The sequence below is a fragment of the Rhea americana genome, unplaced genomic scaffold, assembly GCF_003343005.1.
Source record: "Rhea americana isolate MKP2758 unplaced genomic scaffold, rheAme1 scaffold_197, whole genome shotgun sequence".
In the NCBI taxonomy this organism is placed as follows: domain Eukaryota; kingdom Metazoa; phylum Chordata; class Aves; order Rheiformes; family Rheidae; genus Rhea; species Rhea americana.
The window spans coordinates 1,543,334-1,562,470 of record NW_028186116.1 but is presented as its reverse complement, the minus strand read 5'-3'; the positions used below and the strand labels follow the sequence as shown (position 1 = coordinate 1,562,470).

Genomic DNA, 19,137 nt, shown 5'->3' with positions numbered 1-19,137 from the left:
CCCAAATTTATCATAGCTGACAGCAGCCAGGAGTCTCCAGGAGGAGAGCCAGGAGGAACCACTCCAAATAGGTCCTGCCGAAAAGCAGCTTCTCACACCACTGAAAGGGGACTCTGACAAGCCCTTCCTTCACAGCTAAGCCAGGAGGTAGGGTGAGAATGGCCATGTCAAAAGTGAGCGGATATCAGTCAGCAGTGTGTGCCGACAGAAGCATTCGGTTCACAGCTGGTATACCTGGTCTAGCTTCGCCCGCGGGACATTCTGCTGATGATAGGCCAGAATGGAGTCAGCTCGGCCCTGCAAGACAGCTTCTGCAGCTCTGGGGAGAGAACACAAACCACTCAAGAACAGACAAGCATTGTGTCCCATCCACATTCCCTCCTTCCAGTTCCCAGGTCCCGTTTCTGCTTTTCAGTCCTGTGGGAAAAGGGGAATATCCTCAAAGACCTCCTATCCATCCTATTGAGGCCCCAGAGAGCATCTCCARTTGAAGATCAGTTGCCTTAGAACTTCCTTCTTCCCACATCCTGCACTGGGCACTCTGCTCTGCTTCATGCCTGCTGCTGCATGCTGCCCTGAGGGAACCTGTGGCAGAGGTGTTCTGCGATCTACCACACAGACTCTATGATCTAGCAAAGAGCTATAAAATCATCTGGTCTGCCTAAGGCTCCATGGCTGAGACCATGCCAGGCAGAAGAGAAGAACGGAGCTGAGAATATCAAGTGTTACACGGYACTAGTCATGGCACCCTACCCCCCCCCAGGTGCTTCCAAATCAGTCCAGCAGTCCATACCACTACAGACAAATCTTTTAAATAGATGCTGACTAGATATGCTCTGCAGTGCACCATGCAGGAAGCTCTGCTTGGCATTGCTGGGAGGAAATGTGCATTTCAGACAAAGTTCATCCATCAAGCAGCAGCTGCCAGCAAGCCTCCTGAACCTTACTGGGGACCTGCTCAGCGCAACTGAAGAGGCACAGCACCTGCCCAGCTCTCCTCTAGTCAAGAGCAGTCTGCAGCAGACAGCTGTGACGGGTCAGTTCTACACTAGTGGAAGACGGACAGAGTTTACTGCTTACGTGTTAGCAAGGTGCGTGGTAAAGACGTAAACGAACTGTGAAGGCTGTTTTCCCGTTCCGCCACCTCCGCCTCCTGCACCGTCCGGCCGTAAGCCTGGGGCAGCACCATGAGGTGCACTGGAAGAACTGGTCTCATTCAGGTTTGGCAGCGGGTTGGACCCTGGACCAAGCTGCGAGGCTGTGGACATTGCAGGATCTGCTACATTACAATCTATGGGAGCACAGGAGACAAAAGTTACGGACAACTAGCATAGCGAAAGAACCTGAGCAGCCTCTGCAGAACAGCCTCGCCATCTCCACCAAGAGAATTAGCAGATGGGATCGAAGCAACCAGGAAGGCCGGAGTAGCGGGACCTCCAGGCACAGCAGAGAAAGCAGTCTCTTCTCTGAATGGGGGCTGCAGCAGAGACTGTGGGGATGGTAGAGCTGGGTATGACAAAGGGCTATGCTCTGGGTGTCAGGGTGCTACTTCTGCAACACACTTCCCTAAGGCAGAGCAAAGGCCACTGCCTGTCTTGGCAAGGGGCTGGTGCTCAGCGTTCCCAGCACCGGTAGATGGCAGCACCAGACCAGCAGTCCCTACTGCCTGGGTGGCCACTGCCCCCCAGGAGCCCTAAGGGCCCAGCGACTCCCCTTGTCTCCCCTTCAGCACTGGGTGGCCAAGGCTCATCTCATCTCTCTTTCCATAGCCACAGCCACAAAAACCCAGGTAGCAGGGGAAAGGGGAGATGCTACTCACTGGAGTGCTAATTATTAATAATCATCAATTATTTAATAATATCCTTAATTAATATTAATAAGCATTGTAATTAATAGCAGCATTCAGCACTTCCCTCTTGCATAGCCCCTCACACACACACACACACACACACACACGTGCACAAAGGCTCTCTCACGGACACACACTGCACCCCACCAAGCCAGTTCCATTTGCTGCCCTACAAGCGCCTCAGCAATTACCTCACCGCAGACCCACTGAACATTAACATCAACAGTCAGTCCCTGGCAAAGCAGTAGTTAAGAGAAAGAGACATCGCTGGAAGCCTGCTGTGGGGACTCACTTGCTCCCTCATTACTGGCCTTGCTCCTAGACAATCCCACCTTGCCCAGCTCTAATCAGGCAGATCTTGAAGCAGGCTGTAAAGGGGAGGTGGTGATATCCTTTCCCACAAGTGCGGTCACTGAGCCGGTGAGCAGAAGCAACTAGCCCAAAGTTACACAACAAATTGGTGGTAGGGTCCAACAGTCCTCATTTCCAATCTGGCCCTCGTGAACGGTTCAGAAAATCAGAAGGAGACACCCTGGAGAAGATGGTTACAGTGCAGCGTCAGGCACAGAGGCTGACCTCAACAGGGTTTTACATGGTCCTCTGTTTTGCATAAGTTACCTTCCCCGGCTACAGCTGCTCTCCAGGCATCTGAAGGCCTTGTAAGCAGTATCCGCATTGTTCTAGGTCTCTGCATGTGATAGCCACAGATTTCAAACAGGCAGATTTTATAAGAAACTATACAACAAAGTCATCAAGATGCAATACCCAGACTACAAAAGTCCTTACAGAAGAGATAACAACTTGAGGTGCTCAGGTTAAACTGTAGGTTTGGTCAATAAAATTGAGTTCTTGGTTATTAAGTCTGGAGTTCAGAAAAAAAAATGCAGATCTAGAAGAAACACACCCTCTGCCTTAGGGAGCCGTCCTGATTCATATTTTTTTTGCTTCATGATTTGTTAGCAATATAACAAATTGTGTTACTGTAAGCAGGATTCACACCTCAGGAGACAGATTAATAGAGATGAGGACAGAACAAAAAAAAAAAACGTTCAGGGGGACAACTCCAGCTTTTTCTTCTCTCATGGCTGGGAAAAATACCTATCGACCTCCCTATTGACTAGGGGAGCCCTGGCAAGATCAGGAAAGGTGAATCAGTAAGGATCAACTGCACAGTCCTTGCATCGTGGTTTCAGAAGACTCTCCCTCTCTCCAGTTTGAAAGCTAATTGAATTCTAGATGCAACAAATCAAGGAGTTCTGATGCTTTTGGAAAACACGAGAGACCTACAGTCCAAAACCCTCACAAAATATGCACGTTTGCTGGCTTGCTGCATTGTTGAACTGCATGGCTTCCACAAAGAAAGAAATAACCATGGTCTTTCTAACATCTTGAACTCCAGTGAATAGGAGGARATGGAATTGAAGGAACTGGATCCTGAAAGTTCACAAAGCCTTTATAGAATTTCAGTGTTCCCCAAAGAGTTATAAAAGATCAGTCAAGTCTTTGGGATGAGCTGAGCTTGAACTACAAGCGTTGGCTGGAAGTTGAAAGAACTCGCTGTGTGCTTCAGCTAGCTCAGCCCTGCCTGAACACTTGTCAAGAACCTGAGTGCCCCTTTAGCATCAGCTGCCTCTAACATACAGCTGCAGAGACTCGGGTGGGTGGCCAGACAGACCACCAAGAATGAGGACTGAGCTGCTGCTGAGACACAGGCAACACATGCTGCACAGTCTGGCTAACAGTGTGACCAAGGGAGGTGTGTGTGTGCCTGGTCCACAGTGGAACCAAGCCAGGCACAGTCTCAAGATAACCATTCTCCTGCTGCTGGTGTGGCCAGAGAAAAAGACAGCAAGGACATCCAAGTCCAACACCCTCCCTCCTGCATCTCAGCAGCACCTCTGTAAAACAGGTTCCACACCTCACCAAATGGCCCCAAACCTTCTCATAGGACAATGACCACCAGTTGCCACAGCCTGCTACACCATGCTTCCAGCCAAGTCAGCACACATGGGCAGAGCTAGCCATGTGCTCTGCTGAGCTGCAGATCAGACATGAATTTATTCAAGTTCCTGGGCTGGTGAAGGAGGTGGACACTCACTGTGTGCACTGCTGATAGGCTTGTCGTCTTCCTCGCTGTCTGGTCCAGAGCACCATTCATCCCCACTGTACGGCTGCTTCCTTTCCAGCACGCACCGTCGCTTGCTACGGGGAGCCACCTCACCTGCAATGTGACAGAACTATCAGAAGGGCTGCAGAAACCTGGCCACAGGCTGGGGCCCTGCCCAGCTGCAAGCTGCACCCTTGTGAAATCAGCCGGGGAAGCACAATGTGCTAAGGTGCAAGTATGCAAAGGCCAGCGTCCTCATCCTGGAACTCATCTAAACCCAGGCTCTCCAACTGCGTCCCGCAGCTATCCCGGCTGGCACTGAGACACAGTCTCCTGAGCAGTCAGAGCCGCTCTGGCCTGTGGCATGCCAAGAACCCTGAGCAGTTCAGGGTTCCACACAGAGCCTCACTGTGTGCTCCTGGTGAAGCATGGCCTCCTCTGCTCCGAGCGCCTGGGGCAGAGCTGCAACTCAATCCTTCCAGCAAGGCCCGAGTTGCAGTGGTCAGAGGCCCGGGCTGCACCAGCGCAGCCAGAGGCACTGCTCTCCGGAGGCCTACTGCAGCCCATGTTAGTCCTGAGCTGCTAACCCATGGCTGTCTACAACAGTGCAAGATTCTTTGTCACGACTCCAGCCGCTAAGCCGGAACCCCAGAACTACCGTGTAGCCGCAGCCCAGACGCTCGCTCACCAGGGGAGGCAGAATGCCTGCTGGAGTGCTGACGGGAAAGCACCGTCAATGCTAGCTGTCTGCCATTCACAAAAACTCAGTCTGGCACAACAGACATGCATGGAGTTTGTTAGAGGGCTGCTGCTTCCCCTCCCCCTTTCCCTTACTTGCTCCAGCAGGAGAGTTCCTAAGAAGGGACCTCCCAGGGGCTTGCCCTGCCTCGCACCAGCCAAACACTAAATCCTACAGCTCCCCATTGCACTGATAGTCAGCACTCACGCATACCTCCTCAGCCTCCTCCCTGCCCTCTCTTTCACTTGCTTTAGCTCTGCTGCCTCTGCAGGTCTGCACTCCTATGTTCATAAGCATCCCTCCTCCAGCCAGGCACAGAAATGCACCGGTCTCTAGATTCAGCAGTGAGATGCTCTGTCTTTTGGCCTGGCCAAAGGCTTCAGATAGCAGCCAGCAGGGAAAAAGATCATTAAACAGCAAGAGTACTCATCCTGTCCGCATCCTTGACACTGTAAGTGAAGGAAGACAGACTCCAAAACAGAGCAAAAATAAAACAGAGGTAGGACCAGCGCACAACTGTGGGGAACACTCGCAACAGAGTTGCTTTGCTGGCCAAGCCAGCAGACACAGGCTGTGCTGGACAGAGCTGTGTTTTCTGATTTGCAAGTGGTTTCCTGCCCGTGTGGATTTACAAATTTCCCAGCAAGTCAGGAAAGTGGCTGGTCTCTTCATGTTCTGTCATGTCTGTGTTTTCCCATCAAACATGCAGCAAGACGGGGCAAGGGTGATCTCCGCCTGCCAGTTTGCTCCGAGGGCTCACTCTGCCAATCCAGCATGGATGTGCTGGATGGGAAGCCTTGCACTGACATCTGCTGAGCCCTGATAAAGGACCTGAAGCATCTGTTAAGTCTGGGCACCTACTCATCAGAGCTAGTGCAAGCGAGTCTCCTCTGTGAGACCCAGCAACTCGGAATGAGATGCAGTTGTTAGTCTTTGGACGGAGTCTGCAAGCACAGGACACATCCAACCACTGTTCTGAACAGGAGGCCTTTTGACATTACCTGTAACTCTCAGGGGCCTGTGATTTAAGAATTAAAACCTGAAAGTGGAAGGGCATCTTCATATCCTTTGCAGGAACAGGGGACACAGCCTCTGCCCTTTGAAGGCATCAATCAGGCAGAGGTCTTCCTGACCTGGGTAAACCCAGGTGCTCCTCTCATGTCATGTGTGGTGTTGGTAGGGCTCAAAAAAGGAAGCAACTTGCCCAAAGGCATCCAGGGTCTCAGGGAGGGTAACGATACTGTATTGCTGCCCTTTTTACATCATCTAGTGGTTTACAGGCCATATCCACACGACGTATCAGTGAACTATGGCAGGAATGTAGGAAATTCAGATCTCCTTGATCAACTAATTTTAATAATCTTCCTGCAGGAGTCAGGGCTGCAAGGTAGTATTAAGATAACACTACAAATGCTTATGTTCCATGGCATTCACTAACCTCCCAACACAATCAGAAAGAAACATTTCCTGGGGGCAGGAAGTCTGTTTGAGTATGTTCTGTTCTTTATTCCACAGCATGGCTCTGGCCTCAGCCCGTCGGGCAGCGTGGCTTTGATTGTGAAACCAAATGGTTTGGGGCTATGGGTCAGAGTAGCAGTGCTGCTTTTGGGGATGGCAACTTCATGTGACCAGGTGCGAGTCTTGGACAGAACTGAGGACACTGCTGGCATTTCTCCTCTGACAACTACCTGGAGAGACATCCTGCGTTTTCTGTTGTGAAATGTCACATGCAGCCATTGGGCACAGAGCTCTRTGGAACCTAAGAAGCTACAGGCAAGACTAGCTATGACAGGGAAGCCAAAGAGTCTGCAAGTATTGACTCAGCCTTTTTCCAGAAACCATGTGATTTGACACAAGAGTCATCCATTGCTGACAAAACCACAAAACTGTTCTGACAGCGACCCTTACAGCACCTCCTCACTAACCACGACTGGGTAATTGGGCAGCTGCAAGAACACCACAAAGGCAGCGCTTGGTCAACAGCAGGGAGACAGAAAACAACAAAACTCAGTCCTAAATCAAAAGTCCRTACATTATAGTGCAGGAGCGTTCAGTACAGTTTCAGTGAACCATAATCCTGCTTATGAGGCCAGAGCAGCTCGTGAAAAACAGAGTCCCAGTTTCTCAGCATGTTGTAGGAAATAACATGGAAACACAGGAAAGACAAGAGTTCAGCTACTCTGGTCCTGAAACTGTGGATGTGATGAGCAGTGATGCAGAAGAACAGGCAGCCAAGACAAGCCCAGAGGGAAGCAGCAGTACAGAAACACAAGATGCAGTGGGTGCTCACAGGCGCTCCCATCCCAGGTCTGCCAGGATGCCGGGAGTAATTGAGCAAGTGAGTTGCTGAAGCAAGGTTTAAGGGAGCATTACCTTTTGATTCAGTGTCCAGGGAAGGGGTGCTGGCTTCTCGCTGTTCTCCTGAGTCCACTGAGATGCTTCGTTCCCGTTTCACTTTGCCCTTCAAGGATCCAAAGTTTGAGACAGTGTTCTGGCTGCTTTTCAGTCCAGAGTTGCCAGGGGAGATTTGAGTGGCCTTGCTGCCATGGCTGCCTGCCCCCACACCCTTAGAGCCCAGGCTGCAGGTGGGTGCTTGGCTCACGTTGTGGTGCTGGGCTGGGGCACCGCTGCTGCCTGCCTTGCCATGGCTGGGCAGTTTGTTGTCAGGGTGCATTTGATTGGCTAAAGCTTCCCACAGCGCCAGTGGAGGGAGCTCCCAGGCCCTTTGGTCAGAAACCTGCAAGAGAAGAGGGCAGTGAGTGACCACAGCACCCCTGCCTGCTCCCCCAGCTCCATGGGCAGCACTGCCCAGGAGCTGGGGCATTCAGGGCACTGGGGCTGCTGCTTTGGCACAGTTAGGTAAAACTTTCAGCAAAGCAGAACCCAGAGCAGCTCAGTCTAAGAACTAGGCCTGGCCTGTTTGAGCAGGATGAGGATCCTGCTTCACAGCTAGCTGCACGAGCGCAGGCAGTAACTTGCATCCAGTGAAGACAGATTTACCGGTGCTCAAAGGCACAGACATGAGAGCCATCACTAACAAGGTCATGACTAGATTAGGGTACTTCATGCCAGCTTTGCCCATTGGGGAGTGGAAGAATCCTGAGTGCTATTTTGCAGGTGTTTCCAGAGTTCAAACAACTTTGTGACTCTGAACAGAAATGTGGTGCCCTTACGATTTCAGGGCCCCCTTCTGATGTCCAGCCACCCCAAGCACAGGTGCTCTACGTTAGTTTCCTCTGCTCCGTGAAACACGCAGAAGATAACTGTGAAGACAGAAACTGGTCTTGATACAAGCCTACGGAGCAGAAGCTCAGAAGGGACAGAGGAGAACTAAGAGGACTTGAAGCAGCAGGAGGCCTCTCTTCAGCAGATGAGAAGCCTGAAGAGAAGAAGAAGGTAAGGCAGTGGGTTACAAGGCAAAGGGTGACCAGGGCATAAGGGCACTTGCCACCTAAGCAGCATCACCGTCTCCCTCGGGAGGCCTGAGGGACTGTCCTGGCTCCTGGATGGGGGAGCTCCTATCTCCACCAGAGCTTTCAGCACAGCAGGATGATGCAACATACCATAGGCCTGCTGGGACAACAGGGTGAGGCTCTCCTGCTCCAGAMCCAGCCCAGCTCTCTGAATAGCCCTACAGGCTGAGGCAGAGCATTTCAGGGAAGACGAGGTTAGGGCAATGCACGCAGTGCATATAGGATGGAGAGAGTACATGTAGCTGAGAAATACCACAGTAGGACTTTTTGCAGCATCTGTATGCCTTAACAGAATTTCTTGTGCTTGCACTGGGACTCTTTCCCACAGAGCTTTTCATGGGCATTACAGATGACTGCGACATAGCTCCACATCATCTGAGTGCATGGCATGTTCTGGAGGGCTGCTGCCAACCCATAATTCAACAAGCAACCCTGGTAACTGCAGTGTGCRTCATTCCTGGCTTATGACCTCCTACATCCTGCAAGGAGTTTTATTCAGTACAGAACAGGCAACTCCAGTGTAAGACATTATTCAGCTTCATTTTAGGGGGGCACAAGAATGGACAGAAGACCTCTCTTTAGTGCCCCTATCTCTGACCTTCAGAACACTGCTCTTAAGACATGGCATCTTCCCAGCCTGTACCAAGTAATCTCTCTCAGATAACCTTAGCACAGAATGAAGCATATACCTGCCAGAACTGCTCCCGAGCTTTCTTCAGTTAGAGAACTTCAGCTCTTCCTTTATCAGAGTCTCACTTTCCTCTGCTACAGCTTCGTCACTACTCAAGATGCTGCCCTTGAAGCTGCAGAGACATCCCCCAGCCCTGCTACCTGTCACAGGCATCTTTACCTCCTAGTGAGTGGGGCGAAGAAGGACATTGCAAACCCGCTATTTGCGCAAGCTGATATATTATTTGCTTCCTTACTTCTGCTACATGCTTTGCACGATACCCCCTCAACACACTCAAGAACCTTTTCCTTGCATAGGCAGACAAGTTTCCCAGCGCACAGTGGTTACTGAGCCCACAGTCTGCTCCCTTCAAGCGTGTTGAGCAGGCCAGGCACTGCACACAGGTCTTCCTGCCATACAGGGACAGGAAGCACCAGCTCCAGACCAARCCCCAAGTCTCTAAATAGAACTGAAATAGCTCTGCAGTAGGATTCATACCGCTTCTGAGCTGCTAAAAGCAGACCTGAAGACATACCATCAGGAAAAGCCAAGTGCTCGTACAGCTAGGGCAGAACATACCCAGAACAAAACACAACCGAAGAGCAAACCACACTTTGCAGACCCATAATCTCTGAAAAATGGCAATCACCACAAGGCACAGGCTGCACCCTGCCATCAGTTAACCCAGTGAGTTCTCTGACAGTCAAATGGACATCTYGACACCTGCCTCCCTGCAAGGTAAGGCTGAGCCAGCGGCTAGCTGGCACAAAGCAAAACCCGCCTGCAAGAGTAGCACTGCTGCACAGCCCGCCCAAGCATTCCTAGCTAGTTAGTGCGATCATTCGTGCACAGCTTGGCCTATCGCTGCTTCCTAACTAGCAAGTCGTTAGTTGCTCCCTCCTCCTCCTCCGCCTCCTCCACACACTTCACTGAGGGCTCTGCTCTAGCCTGGAGGAAGACAGCGAGGCGCGGTGCTGATTAATTTTCACAGCACATAAGGGAGTTGCTAGCCCTTTAAGTGTCAGCCAGTCTCGCTCGCTTGCTCTTGTTCTCTAGGGACCTATTAATAGCAGCTGGAAAGATCACATCACTCTCTGGATATTTATACCCCTCATTCCACACCAGGAGAGATTTATGTCAGAGCTGCCGTCCCAGTGCCTGCCCAATTGCTGCCGAACTGCTTGCAGGGGGAGGGGCACAGAGCAGGGAAGGAGACACAGAGAGGGCAAGCAGGGAGGAGGAGAAGGTCCATATGCCACAAACTGCAGCATTAAGCACACAGGCTGCCTGCAGCCTCTGGCTGGCCAGCCGCAGGGAGCCTTCACCCTCTTTGGAAGAGGCTGCTGCCACACAACATTCCAGAAGACAAGCACTGCAGCAGCTCCTGATGCTGGTGGCTCAGGGCCCCTGCCTGCTGCTTGACCATTCCCACACTTGGCAAGTTTTGCAACACATTGCACTGCTGGCCAGAGGCTCACAAACTGCTCACTAACACAAGGACGCTGCTAGACAGATAACCCCCAGGAAGTGCTGTCAGCACTATCCAGATCCCCTACAGGCTAGGGGATCCAAGTTTGCCTGAGGCACACCTACACGAACACAGTATTTCATTCAAAATAGATCCCAAAGTGCTTCACCAAATATACGCTCAGCAACATTGCTGTGCACTCCAACGATAGCATGGCACAGCAGGGCGTGTGAGTACACTGGGGAAGGAGAAAGAAAACCTGGACCCTGCTAGGGCAAAGCTGCACAATCCAGAGATGAAAGCTCAAGATGTACCTACCATCTCTCCAGTTTTCAGGCACAATTCATTCATCAAGGAACAAGTCAGAAGCACGAAGGCCTCTCTCAAAAGTCCCGATAATAACCACAGCACTTTCAGCAGTTACGGTCACCCAGGACAAGAGCAGAACTATTTAATCACTGAGTACCCCTCAAGAGAGAAGCAGGAACCACGGGAGCTGGGGCTGGCAATACCAACTCCAGGGCATGGGCTGCTTGGAGAAAATGCCACTCACTCACAGGTCAGGCTCTTGCCCCTCTTCCCCTCTCTTGGAAAGCCATAGTGCTGGGAGAGCTCTCATATTCTGTACCCAAGCAGAGATGACCTGACTTAATTGCAAGTTCTGGCGACAGTTCAACCCTGCAGCTCAAACGAGGGCAAAAGATCTCTGTGAATGGCATCCACAGCCAGCGCAGCAGCCCTTACAGAAACTCACTCCTTTTAGCAACACTGAACAATCGCTTCACAGACAAGGAAGTTGTGTTTAGTGAAGAGTTACGATAAATACAGACTCTTCCCTCCACACATGCCAACCTGTTACATCCTCCTATACCACCCTCCATTCAACCTATCACAGAATTTCACTATCGAAAGCATTTCATTCATGGACTGACACGTGGACAGCCACATCCAGATGCATTCCCCTATGCACTCCTCTTATGCAGCCTGGATAAAGCTCAACCAGACACTCCATTCAGGAAGGCAGATACAAGCAGTCACCATATTAAGACCTTCAGGTACTGCCCAAAGAGCGGCCAAGCCTTGGTCCCTGCGAAGACATTCCAGAATGTCCTGCTTTTGGGGCATCTAGTTCAATTCCTTCTTCCTTCACTTTGGGGGTGGGCTGGTGCCCCAGGGAGTACATATATACCCTGCCTCAGCCACTCAGAGCACAGAAAGCCACCCAGAACTCGCTGGGGGCCCTGGTTCAACCTGCAGGGATTCCCTCGGGAAGTTCTCCCACTCCAGTTTTAACTGAGACTAACCACACTTTTCTTGTAAAGTCTAATGGGACAAAGGCCACAAGCAACTGCTTGCAGATTGTGCAGCACTTTCAGGAGTAGCAACAGTTGGATCCTGTTGGAGATGCATAGTGGGGATCCACCCCAGCCTTCCATCTGCCGGGGGTTGCAGTAAGCTGATGGGAATCGTTTGCTGCAAGCTCCTCACTCACACCCCTTCAAACTAGATTCCAGTAGACATGCCACATAGCTGGGCCACAGAAAATAATTAATTAGAAAGTAGATAGACTGACACAGGGAGACAAATGATCTAAAACATCTCAGAAAAGAACACAACAAAAAGGAGATTGCACAGAAATCTGGCTCCCTCTGTAACTGAGCAGCACGCCCACTGCAGCCCAGCGGTTTTAAAGACAATAGCAAATTTAATTCCCAGTGGTTAAAGTAAGGAGCCAAGACTCCTGTGTTCTACCCCTGACTGCCACTGATTCCACTAGTGACCTTGAGCAAAATGTGTTGCTCCTGGGTGCCTTGATTCCCCCATCATTAAACAGGCTGACAACCTAGCCTACCTCATGAGGAGAAGGAGGCTTGCAAGGCGTAATAAATATCTCTGCTGAAGGAAGTGCTACGTCTAAATGCAGAGAGAAAGTATTTGTGCCTGGTACATCTGAAAAGCCACAGCTTTATATTAAAGACTTAGACCTTAGCAAAAAAGAAACCCCAAAACAAAACAACAAAAACTGCTTTCAGTAAGTCTTCTCTGGTACAGCCTGCACAACAGCAGAGGGGGAGGAGGCAACTCCAGGCGAGGGCTCCAGGCGAGGAGAGACTGGTCTGACATATTCTCAATCCCGGAATTGCTATCTGATAGTTCAAGAAACCTGAAACCCCACTGCAATCCCAGAGGACCTTCTGGTGAATCACGCTCCTACTTGCTCCAAAAGGGCGATAACACAGATTCCCAACACAGCCGCAGGAATGCAGAGCCCACGTACCCCTCCCAGCAGGGCAGGGAAGCCTCTCAGCAGCCAATCTGCCTGTCCTGCTGCTTCCACATTTCAGTGCAGGCAGACACTGCTGCAGTGCTATCATCCCTTAGCCTCACCAGCCAGCACGAAGGAAACAACAGCACAAGAGGAAGCAGAAAAAACAGGATCACAGTGATCTAGAAAAGAACGAGCTTCATTGCACCTCCCTCCTCTCAGGTTCTGGAGCGAGCTCTTACAAGAAACCTAGAAAAATACTGACTTACACATAACACAGCAGACACCAGAATCCAGGCCTCTGAGCTGTGCTGACATGCCCCAAAGCTTGTGAACACCCAACACACGAGGAGATGGATCACGGCAAAGTGATGCAACAAGCAGGAACAGTCACCTGGCCCCTCTCCATGAGCCAGTCCAGGAGACAACAAAAACAGGTTTCTATTGCAAACAGCCTCTGAGCACATCACTTATGCTCATAACCTACTCACTCACCCCACAAGCAGAGATCCTGGGACAGCTCTGATCCAAAACGTCCAATGGATAAGCCCACAAACTTGAGTGGAATGTCCTTGCTTTTGAAACAAGAGGGCCTGAGCCAGCTCAAGGGCTGCAGACAGCGTACATGGGTCAGCAAAATGAGTGACCCTGAAAGACTCGGCTCCCCCTCTTCAAATACATCTCACTCCGGCTCTGGATGAGAGGATGAGATTGCAGACATAGTGGCCAACACACAACTCCTCAATGATCACTCCTCCCAGGGTTAACAACAGAAAGGGCTGGAACACTTCCACAGAAATACCATGCTATTTCATTAAAGTCAAAGCATGTCACAGAGACAAAGATTGTGACAAATTTTCTAGAAGCAAAATTTCTGAAGTCCAGGACTCTTGAATTGTTTCTGATTCGAGAACAAGACCAGAATCAGAAATCTGACCTTTTCCATGCGGAAATGGTTGTTCCAAAGCAATCCTTTCTGCAAGAGTGTTCAATGGATTTTTAATTCTGTTCCAGGGAGCAACAAAAACCCTCAAAACCAATAGCGAAAGAGGATTACTGTCATGCAGCCAGCTCCAGCCAAGTTTCAGAGAAAGGTTCTAACAGCCTGATGAGCCTTGGAGCCCACTCTAACCTGACACCACAGCTCCGAACCAGTACACTATTTAGCAATCAAGAACTGTGCAGTAACCCAGCAGTTGCAGGAGTGTCTCCCTAACCCCTGTAAGGGAGCGTTTGCTGGAGCACTTGTATCACCAGTGAAAACAGAGTTAACCCCAGCTATTGTTGTTAAGGGCATTCTCACTTGAATCTTTCTTGAATCTAAGAGCTCAACAGGACTCAGAGACATCATGAGGAAGGGATTCCACAGGGCAACACCCTTACTGACAGAAGTCATCTGTTTTTAATTTGTTTCTGTGCCACATGTCATGAAGTTACCTTGCTCTTACACTGCTGGACAGAGCACCCAGAAAGGCCTTCTCTGTCTTCTGTTCATTTCTTACATCTTTCTTGTGCCCTCATAAATGAGAGCAAAGATAACATCCTCACAAGCTTTATAGGATGGCTTTTAAAGAGAACCTAACACACTGGTGAATCCTAACATTTCTTAGAGTAATTTTGACAGCCTCTAGTCCTGCCATTTGGAGCTGCCCTGGGAATAATACATTTCAAAGGGGCTGTCAGCCCCTTTGAAAAAGGGTCCCAAAGATCTTTAATGGGACAGAATCTCAGATTTGTGTTCCCTTTCACCTAGGGACAGATGTCCCCATGTAACACTTGTGGAAACTGAGACTCAGCAGAAGAGAGCAAGAGAAGCTGAAGCAGGAATCCTGTTTATTTCCTGCTCTGCCTGCTACCTTGCTCCTGCTTATGCTGCAAATTCAATCCATTGGTGTTAGAAGAGCTTTTTGTAGCACTTCCTTGTCCCTGGATCAACAGTATCTCACACTCTTCTTCTGCTTACTCCACACCCCCAGCCAAAGCCTATCTCACGCTCAGGGACTCTCCAGGTGTACCACTGAGTCTGCAGACACTTCCAGCATCTGAGTCCAATTGGCACATTCCCACAGAAACCCCACACTTGCCAGACATTACTCTACAGTCACACACAGCTCCACTGGGATGTTAATTAGGAATTATTTCATATACCAGCTCAGGTGATCTGCTGGAGACAGGTCAGTGAGAGACCTTTAAGAAACTCYCAAGCTCCCAATGCCCCACATGCAGGAGTGCATGGCTATCCACAAGTCTTAGCACAGCAGGTTACCACGGCATAAGAGTTTCTAGCAGCTCATGGAGCAAAGCCAGCAATCTCTTCCAGAGGTACTACTTTTGCTCAAAAAGCTTTCATTTTCTTCAGGGCAGGATCCCTCCTTCAGAGGATGCAAAACCTGGCTAGGGTCACAAGCCACAGTGACAGCTGAACACCTCCACGGAGCATCTGGTAAACACCTTGAAGATTTTAGCTTGTAGATGTGAGTGATGTGGCTCATTCAGGTAGCAACATTTGGATGTATGAAACACTTCTGAAGCAGTCATATTGTCCCCCTTAAAGTGTTTGCCATGTCTACTCAGTACCTCATTCTGTTAGCAGAGGTCCCACAGGGTCATGACCCAGGTTCTCCTATCACACCACTCATCTACTTGACCCCTGTACTTCACCCTGTTACCATAATTGCTTCTTCCAGAGACTCCCTTGGGGATCTTCCTCAGCACCAACTTTTCCATTATATGTGGCACTCAGCTCAGGGCAGGAGACCATCTTGGACTGCAAGAAAACAGGCTTCCTGGGTTGCAGAAAGACACACTCATCTATACATGAAGGGTGCTGCTTCCCTGTGAATACCATTCTGGCAGAAAACACCACCAGCTGCAATGAACCTTCAGAGCAAGAATTTCCCTGTGCAGTTAGTGCACAAGATTAAAAACTAAAAACTACACAGGACTAAAAAACAAACAAACAAACAAACCTCTTTACACAATTCCCATTGTTTCTGTGCACTGGAGTTGCTGTGACCAGGTGAGTAGTGCTAAGAAGTTCACCCTGGTGAGCTGTACCTCGCACTGCCCTCTACTACAGTAGCTTTCCTAAAGAGCAGGACTTGTAGGTAAGGCCTTGAAAGCCCACCTTTCCCACAAAAATCATGAAGGAGTCTAGTCTTGCCCAGAGCTACACAAGAGAGGTAAAAGGCTGATGCAGTTAAGTCTAAAAGGAAGGTCTCTTAGCTGCATCTAGAGTTCAGAAAGCACTTTAGGATCATTCAGCAATAACTATAAAAGCTCTTGGGATGCCAGCAGTGTGCAGGATCAGAATCCAGCAATGCTGGAGCTTCACAAGGAGCTCCCTTGCTGCTGCTTTACAAGAACAGTTTCTGCTCTTTTAACAAAAGAATCTCTCTGCATGGATCCATGACAGAATAGCCATTGTCAATAAGCACCCCTGCTCTACGTGTGCAATAGCATCGCCCAACCTTACAGCATGATGCAGTTCCTAATCTCAGTGTCTTTTTCTTGTCCCTAACCTCTGAGAAGTCTCTTGTATTTCCTTAGCCCTTTCCCACTTTGCCCTGGTTTTCACCATTTCCTCTATAAAAATACATGTTCTCAGGCCTCTGGCACCCCTGCCCTTGCTACCTCTTACAAATGCAGATACGCATACACCTTTGCTACCCAAAATGAGCTCCACCCACCCTCAATTCTGTTGCCAAAAGCAATGCTAAGATGACTAAAGTTCCTGGCACCTGCCTGGCAGGCCTGATCCTTAAGTGCCTCTTCAAAACATTCATGGATCATGAAACCAGTGGTGTGCAAGCTCATCCATACTCTGCCACGGACATCACACTTGGGCCCTTCCCTATGCAGCGTCTCCAGAGACCTAAGGCTTCATGCTGTGCTAAATGTGCAGGAGGGGAGGGCAGTTAAATTGCTCCAGAAGTTGCAGAGACAAACTCCAGAAGCAGCCAGCAAAGTGGAGGAGCTGAACAGCTGCTTTCCAGTGAATTCATTTTCCCAGTGACACCCCCCCCCCATGTATACCTTCTCTCTTATCTGTGGGCCACTCAGCATTTGGGCCCAGCAGGCACTCCAGGCCTCCTGCAAAGGTCCTTACATGTCCCAAGAGAGAACAGCTCCACATAAGTGATGATGATGATTTAGCTAGGCACAACCACCTGAGAAGAGTATAAATTAGTCACAGGGTTACCTGGTAACACAGGGCACCACCAACTTTGGATAGAACCTTCTTCAATATTCAGAGAAGGGAGTAATTATGACTTCTGTTTCTGCAGCCCATTTTTGTTTGCGACTCTCAAGGGACTACATCGGCAAGTTAAGAAAGCGATCCTGGAGCAGAGAAAGTTGGAGTGAGAATAGATCCAGGTCTCCTGGCTCCCCTCCATGTCCTAACCAGTAGTCCCCTATAGGACCAGCTGCTGCCATTTCCAAGACTTGGCAGCCTTTGAGAAGATGACAATCCTGAGCCCCTGCACTGGGCACTGTCCTCTTCATCATAGCAAGGGTGGCAGTCCAAGCAGAAGAGCCCAGGAAGCTCATACACTTCAAATGTTTCCAAGCCTGCAACAACTCACATATGCTTCCTGTGGGAGTTCTCCACTCCACMAACCCAGGGGACTGGCCATGGTGCACTGCTCCCTGCCAGAACCAGGGCCAGTAACGTTTCAGAAAGCATTTCTCAAAGTCAGCTTCTACCACCCTTCCCTATTGCTTTGGAAAGTCCTGGCACTGAGTCCACAACCACTCCTGAGATCTGAAGGGGGAGCATCTGCCTCACAGGGCACAGCAGGGAGGAGTTCACTGCATGCCCCATTCCATTCAGGGTATCCAGAAACATCAGGAGATTTTCTGGGGAGTTGCACTAAGCACCCCATCTCTATGCCTGATGTGTGGACTATGGAATGAAACCACTAGGTGTCACCATCGTCCAGGGCACTCAGCCTCAAAACAGCCAGGGCTGAGTACTGATAAACGTATTGCATCTCCAGCCAGAACTGAAGCACCCAACCCTGCACAGAGGGGATCCCACACCCAGACCAAGCACTTCCTCTGGACCACAGACTTCAAACTAGAAACTGTTAACATCTCATGCACCACAGGGTGCAGATGGCTGGGCTGAAGGGGAGAGTCATGTGGCTACACCATATCCTCGCAGAAGCTCAGCAGATGCTTGCTCCTCCTCCTCAGACAAATAGAGCATGGAGATGCCTGTTGCAAACTGCGAGCAAGGTTTACCGATCCTGCATCAGCTTGCAGAAAAGCTTTCTCCAAACAACAGTTCTCAGCCAAGCATAACCCTCTGAGCCCTACAATGCAAACTGCAGCCACTTCCCGCCTGAACTAGGGAACAATCCTTCCAGACTCCGAGTCCTGGCATGCAGTGTTCAAGACCCCCCTCCCTCCCCGTACCCCAGCTGCACTGCACYCTGGGACATGCAACACAAACAGCATGCAATAAGCAGGTTTGCCTTTGAAGAAGCTCACGGAAGAGGAAACGAGACACGTTTTTAAAGCCACATGCAGGATGATTTGGTCAGACATCCCTTCTTTGACCTGCTTCTATACTGTGTTCAGATCAATTGCGGATCCCGGGATTCCTGGCCCAGTCCTCAAATGGACCCATTTAGCAAAGAATTGGGCTCCCTTCCCGTGACCAGTCCTGGCACTAAATGCAATGAGCAAAGGGCACATCTGGACTTTCTCAGGTGAAAAAAAGCACAGGCTGGAGCACCTACAAGCCAGCAAAATGCCCAAATCACAGCACAGCACCCGTGCATGTCTGTGTGCACACGTCCAAGTATGCCTACCAACTCACGTGCATGTGGGGCGGCCTGGCAGAGAAACGCAGGAAAGAGCTGAGAAAGCAAGGCTTGTGGTCCCAGCACCTTGCATAGAAAACATTTTCTGTCTACACTGCCTTGTGTGAGCGTGGACTGCAGAAGAGATGTAAGAAGTCACCAAATACTCCTCCAAGATTATAAATAACAGCCCTAGCAAACAGCAGAGCCTTGGCTCTATATTTAAACCTTGGCTGAGGTCACTTCCTCTTCCCAGCAGCTCCCTCCAGCCCCCACCCCCGTTTCTCTTATTTGCATGCCATCATGACTAAGGCACATTGGGGTTTAAGGTCAAAGGGGAAACAGCCGTGCATCTGCCTTGCAGGAAATTCCACCCTGGGAAACCCTTCACCTTCACCAGCACAGATCAGAGTAGGCGGCAAAGATCCCGCTGCGCAGCAGCAGCTGCCTGTACAAGGTATTGCAATTCCAGCATTGGGTTAGAGAGAGGGGGAAAGACCTGGAAGAAGGGAGCGAGGAAGGGAAGGCAAACAGGCCAAATACTCCTCATCAGACTTCACTGCCAGAGTCTGGACTTCACCCCGTTCATRTTATGGGTCAGGGGTTTCCCCACTGAGCACCCTGAAAGGGCAGCTGCTCCACCTCCTCAGCACACTTCATGCTCCAGAAACTCCCCCGCATGTCTCGCTGAAATTTCCTTGCTTCTCCCACTCAGAGGGTGCAAAAAGACACAGCCTGTCCCGCAGAACTGTCCT

General features: G+C 50.2%; 1 protein-coding gene across 4 annotated transcripts in view; it reads right to left on the bottom strand.

Moving 5' to 3' along the window:
- BCL9L (BCL9 like) overlaps window positions 1-18,532 on the bottom strand; it is a 28,548-nt gene extending 10,016 nt beyond the window's left edge. For 2 of the 4 annotated variants that reach the window (XM_085303138.1, XM_085303140.1), the window contains exons 1-4: window positions 7,069-9,263; window positions 3,948-4,070; window positions 1,081-1,291; window positions 235-319 (exon numbers count right to left, since the gene is read on the bottom strand). In XM_085303138.1, the coding sequence (XP_085159264.1) occupies window positions 235-319; window positions 1,081-1,291; window positions 3,948-4,070; window positions 7,069-7,519 (870 nt within the window). In that variant the 5' untranslated portion in view covers window positions 7,520-9,263. Of the gene's footprint in view, window positions 1-234; window positions 320-1,080; window positions 1,292-3,947; window positions 4,071-7,068; window positions 9,264-18,391 lie in introns of those variants that run through there. The other 2 variants (XM_085303141.1, XM_085303139.1) reach the window with 2 other exon arrangements.
- Between the last annotated feature and the right edge of the window lie 605 nt (window positions 18,533-19,137).